This window comes from Cololabis saira, chromosome 13 (genome assembly GCF_033807715.1).
Source record: "Cololabis saira isolate AMF1-May2022 chromosome 13, fColSai1.1, whole genome shotgun sequence".
Classification (NCBI taxonomy): Eukaryota; Metazoa; Chordata; class Actinopteri; order Beloniformes; family Belonidae; genus Cololabis; species Cololabis saira.
The window spans coordinates 10,624,892-10,634,642 of record NC_084599.1 but is presented as its reverse complement, the minus strand read 5'-3'; the positions used below and the strand labels follow the sequence as shown (position 1 = coordinate 10,634,642).

At 42.0% G+C, this 9,751-nt stretch overlaps 1 protein-coding gene across 1 annotated transcript in view; it reads left to right on the top strand.

Annotated features, from left to right (window-relative positions):
- Positions 1-7,993: 7,993 nt before the first annotated feature.
- colgalt2b (collagen beta(1-O)galactosyltransferase 2b) overlaps positions 7,994-9,751 on the top strand; it is a 40,030-nt gene continuing 38,272 nt past the window's right edge. The window contains exon 1 of the mRNA XM_061737657.1: positions 7,994-8,289. Coding sequence (XP_061593641.1) covers positions 8,057-8,289 — 233 coding nt within the window. The 5' untranslated portion in view covers positions 7,994-8,056. The remainder of the gene's footprint in view (positions 8,290-9,751) is intronic.

Sequence of the window (9,751 nt, the reverse complement as noted above, 5' to 3'; positions counted from 1 at the left end):
TGCATTCAATGCCAAGGTGCTGAATGGATATCTGCTCTTATGCTTGGGGTGATGGGATTCTGTAACACTTCTGAGTGGTAGAGCCTGACTGTTTCTGTAATAGCTGCACCCCTGTCTCCGTGTGACACGGCACACACAAACTCTTTATTCACCTCTCATGAGTCACTGGTAGGAGCACGTAAGGTTAAACCCAGCAGCCTCCAGCAAATCATCGAAATGAAAGGGTCCCTGTGGGCTGGCGTTCTCCCACACGGAAACGTAAAAGTGCAGGAGGCGGGCACAGAGAGGGAAGTGAGAGCAAGGAGTCAAGACAAGAGAGTTGTGGGAGAGTGAGTGAGGAGGAGACGGATGGAGCTCCTTAACCTCAGACAGGAATATGGGCAAGAAAATGTTCTTTCCATCCAGACGCTGGCACCAATAAATGGCTCTCCTCACTGCTCGTGTGTGTGTGTGTGTGTGTGTGTGTGTGTGTGTGTGTGTGTGTGTGTGTGTGTGTGTGTGTGTGTGTGTGTGTGTGTGTGTGTGTGTGTGTGTGTGTGTGTGTGTGTGTGTGTGTGTGTGTGTGTGTGTGTGTGTGTGTGTGTGAACAGTAATAGAGGTACAGCATGTTCTTGGCTGCTAAGTCTCTGAAACTTTACGAAACCATGAATATCAGTAGCTTTTTCACATAACACCGTGCTTTGGAACTGATGCAAACAAGCAGCTTCTGAAACAAAAGCAACTTGGATGAAGTCATTCTCTGGAGTTCAACATGTGAACAACCCATTTCACTGAGTGACATCATTCAATGTGTTCATCATTTTTAGTAGGATGACTATTGTTTGCAGGCTGAACACACAGCACTCTTTGTTTTTTAATTCACTCATCCAAAACTATTGATATTCAATATATGTTGCAACAGTATCCTGGAATCATAGGCTATAGTATAAGCAGATATGAACGTTTATATCTTTTCAGCTATGTTCATTTGCATATAGAAAATACTGAAGAATGAAGCAAACACATTATTTTAATTAAGTGGACATCAAAAGTCATATTTGGGTCAAACTTTTAATTTTGTCTGAATATTACTGCATGTTGGTTGCGTAAAGGCCACAACCTCATTTGTGAAAGAGAGAGACTTTTGAAAGAGGTTACATTAAACTATTTTTGTGCACAAAATAATTTAGATAATGCGTCTGTGGGACTATTAGGGAAGAAATGTGCACGCATTCATTTATTTTCCTCCACCTTTGAACGTCGAGGAAACGTGTTTATTTGTCTGCGTATTTGTGTGTTCTTGATTTTACTACCTCATTAGGAACTTTTTTTTGGCATCGTCGCTGTCCTTGTTGGGTCCAAAGCCCGGTCCTGATGACGCAGAGTGCCATTTCTGAGGTCCTGGCAGGAGCTACAGCTGAGCTGTGAACTGAGATTAGGTCATGGTTGGGGTTACGGCTCGCGCTAGGCTGTACAAAATGAACGGAAGTCAGTGCAATGCCCTAAAAAGGATAACTGTGTGTGTGTGTGTGTGTGTGTGTGTGTGTGTGTGTGTGTGTGTGTGTGTGTGTGTGTGTGTGTGTGTGTGTGTGTGTGTGTGTGTGTGTGTGTGCGCGTGCGTGCGTGCGTGCGTGCGTGCGTCTACATTGAGACGTTGCCCACGTAGACAGAATGAGTCAACTGTGAGAGGCAAAGGCATGGCTCCCTGCCTGGATGCCCAGCAGGCCTTCACTCAGTATCTCAACTCTCTCCAGCAGTTTCAGGCTGCCTAATACCCACTTTGGGGGACCTCTAGCAGTTTTAATCACGTCTAAATCCTCATGTTGTTTTCATTCACTGTGTACCTATATCAGTGTTATACCAACAGTGTGCGCTAACAATGTTCCCATACGAGAACCGGGTTCTGCTTTGTCCCCGTTTCACTCATTTGTATGTAAAATCTCTCCGTGCAGATGCCTACTCTGGATTACACTGGCAAAGACGCAAATCACATGAGGGGGAGGCTAAGGCTTTAGTAAGGTAGAATTAGGTGCATTTGGATTCATGCTGCACCCATAAGAAGTGACCTACATAAAACCAAGGAAGCTAATTACTGAGTGCATACATGCCCGTGAACAATTACGCAACCAGCTGTATGCATCCCCTTAATGTCAACATCACAATTTGGAAGCTCAGCTGTAACGAAAAGCTTTTTTTTTTTTTTTTTTGTGTGCATTCTCTTGATGCATCACTGCTTCAAGTGACCAACAGGGTAGAAAGGGTGGAAATGGATAGCCTGAAAGCCTGATTGGTTTATGCCTCTCCACTTGTATTGTGTTTTGCTCCAGTCTGCCAAATTCCCATTAGCTGAGTAAGCAGGAAGTGCCTGGAGCAAGACTTGTGATTTGTGATGATCCAGAGGAGACAGTACATCAGGAGCAGGAGCTGTTTATTAAATGACATGCGTGGGAAAGTGTTCCGCCATCAAAGTTGTCCGACCACAGAGGGCGGCTTTGCCTCAGCTGAGTTCGGTCAGGACACTGCAGTTGGACGTGCGTGTGTGCACGTGTGTGTCTGTGAAGGGTCTCCAAGCACAAAAAAGGGACATCTTCAAGGATAACCCAAGAGCGCCCTCTGCTGGACCAAGCTGCACACTGCATGATCAGTCACTGTCTATCAGAGCTGTGTATCAGGCTGACAGCAAGGTGAAGAAGCATGAAGCCCTAAACACACACACACACACACACACACACACACACACACACAAACCAGCTCATTGGAAATGCAAGCTTTTCCTCACTGGAATTACTCAAAAAAGTAATCCATTACATATTACTAGTTAAAAAAGTAATCCCTTACACTACTTAGTTACTGGTTGCTGAAAGTAACTAGTTACATTACTTTTGCATTACTCCGCAATATCACCTGAGCTGCCTCAGAAAATTAGAATATTGTGATTTTCTGTAATGCAATTACAAAAACAAAAGTGTCATACATTCTGGATTCATTACAAATCAACTGAAATATTGCAAGCCTTTTATTATTTTAATATTGCTGATCATGGTTTACAGCTTAAGAAAACTCAAATATCCATCACTCACTTCCTCATGTTGTGCCTATATCTTAGAGCAGATTTCCCTTTTCTGCTACAGTAAGATTCGTTCGTTCGTTCGTTTTGTTTATTTCAAACATGTATAAAAAACAAGAAAAAGATAAGAAAACAAATACAGGTACATTCCACCACATAAAGAAAAAACAACAACATCAAAACACATATTTCAGTTCCATATTCTAAAAGGAGTGGGGGGAAGTATAAACTTATTTAATTCCACCCACTTTCCACAACTAAACATAAATTATTTCTGTATTTACTCTTTATACTATACACTAATTTGTATAAATATAAATCATTTTTACAAAAATAACCTGTTTAATACCAGATTTAAGCTCTATCATAAATATAATTCAACTATGACATAAATATAATATAACTATGATATAAATATAATACGTATATCTAAGTATATAAACATACAAAGACAACATGACGAAATAGCAGAACACACAGCTGCTGATCTTTAAACACAGTCTTCACTTTTATACCTCAAATAAACTATTTCTTTATATTTCTTCTTAAATTGTTTTATGTTTGTACATTCTTTTAACTCCAAATTCAAACTATTCCACAGTTTAATTCCACAAACTGATACACAAAAACTTATTTTTGTTGTACGCACAAATAAAGATTTGAAGTTTAGGTTAGCCCTTAAATTATAACCCTCTTCCCTCTCAATGAATAAATGAATAAATGAATAAGATAATCTAGTCTCCTCTTTGGTTCACGCCAATCTTGTATGGCAGTACTACTACCTCATTGTGGCCACAGTTTTAAACCACCTAGTATAGAAAAGAAAATAGTGCTGTATCCTTCAGTGTTTTGCATATTGACCATGTTTATAAAGAAATGATCCATCTATTAAAAGCTACAGCAGGGAAAGTGTTGTTATCTGGGCTATGCTTTCTCTGCACCCACAGTTTAACAAACCAAAAACTTGGCAGCTTTTAAGACGTACATTTATCCCAAACACAAGTAAGAGAGAAAGAAATGGGAAAAAAAGGAGGCAGTTCTGCTCTGTCTGTCATCCACAGCTTGGTTTCAGGGAGACAAATGGCTGCATGTCAAGTACACAACCAAAATTATAAAGCATCCTTTTCGCTACGATGAGGACAGAGTCAAAAAAAAAAAAGAAAGAAAGAAGCCGCCCTGTTGTTGAAGTCTGACACGGGTCCAGCAGGGCGAGGTTATTTTCACTGATGCAGAAGTGAACGCTACAATGGCTAACACTAGTGGAAACATTTTTCAAGCCTTATATTAATTTGATTTATTTTTCATAATGTGGCCCAAAGTCTAAACATTCACCGTCCTGCTTGACCAGAGTTTCGGCCAAAAAATGCTGTTTACACCAGTTTATGCAGCTTATCCTCATCTCTGATCCGTGTTTTAAAACAGTCGTGAATAAGAGTTACAGATTCAAAGGATGAGAAGTTGTTTGAAGGCTTATATTTTTGGTTCAGTGGGTGAGGGAAGGCTTTGATGAAGGCACCTTAAACTTCTTCAGGAAAGCACTAGAGGGAGCAAAGAGATTACTCAGACAGCGTGCATCCAACAACAAAGGCCATGGCAGAAAACTCTCATTACCTCAGCAAAGGGAAAACATTACCGGTGGTAGACATCCTAAGTTAAAGTAAACACGGAGTCAAGGCAGCGACTAAAGTAAGCCGGCTAAGCCCGTCTGTCTGTGACTGTTGTGAGGGTGCTGTGTTAAAACAGGTTGCTGCAGGGACCAGGGTATAGTATAATATCAGGATCCGTGTGGAGCAGAGATGCCATGTGTTGGCAGTGGACAGATCTCTGTAAACTACACATTAGTGCATTTGTGACTTTCTGTAAAAATGCGGGATATGTTTGTGTTTTGGAGCCGTTATCACACCATTATCTACTAAATAAAATAAATAAAGATTTACTTCACCAGAGGCAGTATGCACTGTACACACAGTCCCAGAAAGAAGATATAATCTCTTTGACTTTCCTTTTTTGCTTCAGAGCGTATAAAACAATAACCCTATCTAGCCGTGGAGATCAAACCTTCGGTGTGATTTATTGTTCTCTTCACTCTTTATTCTCGTTTTAAAGATAAATCCCAAGAGTGAGAAAGGAGAGACAGATGCAGAGAATTGATTATTATGTATGAGGTAATGGAAGTTCTATACTTTAGAGATGTTAACATACATCTTTTCCTCAACTCTAGGCCTGCAGCACATTATAAAAAACCTGGGTTGGGCACAATTTATGGCTAATAAGAGTTTAAAAAAAAGTCATTGAGAACAGCTAATGTCAGCAGATGATTGTGATCATGATTTGGCCCAAAATCAATAACAATGAAATACTGGATCTTCCTGGGCGGAGAATCTCCAGCTTCAGCGAATGTGTGGGACAATAACTGCAATGTTGGAAAATCATCTTTCTCAACGAAATGTTCAGGATGACTTTCAGATATTTCCGATTCTGATATACAATCTTTAAACCATTCAAGGCACGTGGAGGAATGTCAGGGCATCAAGGGTGAGGGAGCAAGCCTTGCGCCATCTCAGATGCTTCAAATGACTCTGCATCAAGAACCGTCACTCATCACAACCTGTTATTACCACATGGGGAATGTTGTTTTTTTTTTTTAGAGCACTTCAACACAGAGCTACATTTACAAGTGCAACTTAAAAATTGACTGTACAAAGAAGAAGCCTTATGTTAACCTTATTCAGAGGCAGCATCTATCTGGTATATGTTTGTTGTGGTCAGACGACTCTAGATCTCTTCAGGGAGAAACAGTTACACACTGTTATCACCAGCAGGTCCAAAAGCCGGTGGAAATGATGCAGCGTTGTATCAAAGCCCTTCCAAATATAGATTTACACTTCTGTGATGAGACTTTAGAACATATTTCCTAAGGATGTGCACTTTTCAATAGACGTAGTGAAAACATAATTCACACATTGCAAAGGCATAGCTGAGGAAGAAGAGAGTGCAGACACTGAAATGATCAGCCTGCAGCTCTGACCTGTTCCCAGTAAAGACTGTAAGGTGAATAAAACCAGACTCATCTCTGATTCACACTGTCTGCAGACAAATAAAAATCAGTTTAAATGTAAGAATAACTACACTGCTTTTTCCACAGCGTTGCAGCTTTTTCCAGATTGTAACAGTTGTGACAAGAATGAGTTGAATTTATAAATGGCAAGAACATTTGGGAACATTGTGACTAGTGAGTCTATCTTCAAAACGATATAAACAGACGTGGCATGAAGAGCCTCACTCTGGCTGTAAGATTCATCCAAATCCCAGTTTTCTTTAATTTGATATGTACATGCAGGTATAAAATCCGTTTACAGGGTTTTACTTGGAGATGAAGTAACAGTTCCAAGTGTCAGACATGCTCACACTCAAACTGACACATGTGTAAGTGCAAATCCCATCTAATCTCCACATAATAATAATGTGGCCACTGTGGTAGCTGCTTTTTTCTGGGTGTGTGTCTTCATCAAAGTGCAAGCACACACTCTGAGCCACAGCCCGCTGGGATGTCTTAAACTAAATCTATTAAACGTTGTATTCGTGTCTGTAATCAATGTGTGAAGAAATGAACTTCACACACTTATTTGTGTAAGTGTTAAATTGATGTCACAGCTGATGACTTCATGGTCAGTTCTGCAGAAACCCAAATCCTGTCTGGGGGCAGGGTGTGGAGAAGGCAAGGCAAGGCAAGTTTATTTGTATAGCACAATTCAACAAAAGGTAATTCAAAGTGCTTTACATTAACATTAAAAGCAGCAAGACACAATGAAACAGTAAACAGTAATGTTTTTAGGCCTGATTTAAAGGATCTACAGTTGGAGCAGACCTCAGGTCTACAGGAAGTTTGTTCCACCGGTGAGGAGCAGAAAAACTGAACGCTGATGAACCTTGGTTGGTTCTTGTTCTTGGGAACCACAACAAACCAGATCCAGATGATCTAACGGGTCTGGGCAGGGCTGGATTTTGCTATGGGCAATATGGGCGACTGCCCAGGGCGCAATTAGTGACAGTAGCGGAAGCAGAAAGGAATTTTTCCCAAGCTGAAGCTTATTAAAACATACTCTAGGTCCACTATGTCACAGGAGCGTCTCTCTGGACTTGCCATCATCAGTTGCACAACAGATTTCGTATGATGATGTAATTGATGATTTTGCTGCAAAGAAGGCTAGAAAAGTCAAGTTCTAGATTGCACTTTACCACTTTACACCTGTTGTGAAAGGGTGAAAGAGCCAGATTAAAAATCGGCTACAGTTTTAGCACTCAATTCAGATTATGTGAATAAGCCTAAGTGTATTTTTTTTTATTTATTAATTTTATTTTATTCATTCTTTATACATTTGAATGTGTGAAGGATTAGTGTAATTTACACACGGTTTTTTTATACACACTGTATTTCATTTAAAGATGTAGGTCTTTTTTTTTTTTTTTGCGTTTGATGGACAGTTCGCCCAGGGCGCAAAAGTATCCAGGACCGCCTCTGGGTCTGGATGCTTCAGGGAACTAACAGGTCCAGCATGTAGCCTAATTTGGTCCAAGACCATTCAGTGCTTTGTAGACCAGCAGTAGGATTTTAAACTCTAGGGAAGAAATGTTCAGAAAACGTGCATGAAGGAGGGAAATTAAGGAGAACAAGACAAGAAACATGACAGACAACACTGTTCACTATAAAACAGTTGGGTTAACGGTGTTTTAATCTGCTGTGCTGCGTGATGATAATAATCATTGTTCATTACTAAAGGGGTAATGGTGAGGAGGCAGCAGCAGTGGCCCTGCAGGGATGTAGGAGGGGTAAGAGAGGCAGCGGGGCCTCCGCCCACCCTGCACCCTCCTGTTCCACCTTTCCTCCTCTTTCCCCCTGGCCGCTGCTTCCCTCGCCCCACTCCCTCCTGCACGCCCTCCCTCCCTCTCTCTCGGTCCACGGGTCTACGTGGGCAGGCGGGGAGAACCGTGCCGGAGCCTGGAAGGACGATGCTTGCTGCCGGTACCGCGCTGCTGCTGCTGCTCCTGGCCGCCGGGGCGTGCGCCGGCGCGCCGGAGCCGGAGCCGCCGACGCTGGTGCAGGAGCGGGTCAAGCCCGAGTCCCCGCTCCTCAAGCCCAAGGTGATGATCGCCATCGTGGCTCGCAACGCGGCGCACAGCCTGCCGCACTACCTGGGCTGCATCGACAGGCTGGAGTACCCGAAGGCACGCACCGCGATCTGGTGAGAGACAGAGCCGACTGAGCCGGCGGGGACGCGCATGCTTGTGTGACACGGACTTTGCTTCTTTTAGAGACCTGAAACGCTCTTTCAGACATAGTTTCAGCAGAGTGAGTTCCGTCAGCTCTGTTTCTGTCAGTGTACATGAGAAAAACTTCAGTATGCGCACGGTGGTCCTGCTGTTGAATGCGCTGCGGTGAAAAAGCAGCGTGCGTCTGTGCTGACTGCGAGACCTGTTGCCGGTTTTACGACGCACTTATACCCCGCAGACACCCAAATTGAACAGTGTGTGGGGAAAAGATGAAAGAGCCGTTGTGCGTGTCAGGGTTAGCTTTAACCCATAATCACAGTTTCCCTCCACCTGATTCAGCATAAACCTGCGGAAACGAGCTTTTAAAGCAGCATGGCTGGCAGGTATGGCGGGGGTAAGGGAGGCGCACCCCAGGTGAGCTGCTGCGGACTGTTGGCTCTCACAGAATAAAATAGAAGAAAAAAATAAAAAATAAAAAATAAAAGACAGAGCTGACAAAGAGGGAGCCTGCAGGTGAAGGGATGAAAGGAGACATTGAGCTGCTCTGACAGCGCAGGGCTCGGGGGGGTGTGTGAGCTCTGGGAAGGCATGCGTAAAATGTGTGTTCTCTTGTACAGTCTGGCTGGTGCAGGTTAATGCAGGCTGATTGGTGATTGTTTTTAAAGGTCAAGTTCAAGAGTCAGATATTTAGTACTACAGGTATGTTAATTACGGAAAGGCAGATTGGATATGTGAACATTGTGACACTGACACTCACTCTTTCAGCAAAGTGGTGAAGTGCTGAAAGAGTCTCTCTGCTGTGTAGACAGAAAAACAGACAGAGAGAGAGAACAACCCAACATGTTTCATTCTTGTCTTACACAATTATGTTTGGTGTGAGGTGCCTATAAAAACGTATATAATGCCATTTAACTCCGCCCTTGACACAGGAGTGATAAATTTAACAGGGAATCAAAGGGAAGTCATTTTGCAGTAACTGTCAGTATTTAAGTAAAGACAAAATGATCTACTGCAGCAGTCTTTCAGCGATCTGATAAAACCTCATATCGTTAGGGTCATAGCATAATTGTCTAATTCTAAGGCATTCAAATACAACTTAGGCAATTATGCTATGAGACTAACGATATGTCAAAACCTATGTGGTTCTTTTTTTAATCTTGATTTTTTTTTTTAAATGATTTTTGCACTGATATTTTTGACTTCATTCCCCTCCTTTCATAAATTATAGTGATATTTTCAGGGAAGTTTTTTAAATTCTTTAATGCGTTGAGATTATTTAGTTAGACACATCTAAGGGAAACTGGAGTTGAAACAACCTGAGGTCTATCACTACATGGTAGTTCAATTCAATTCAATTTTATTTATATAGTGTGTATTACATTAGAAGTTGTCTCTAGGCGCTTTCCAGAGACCCAGAACATGTCCTCTGAGCAA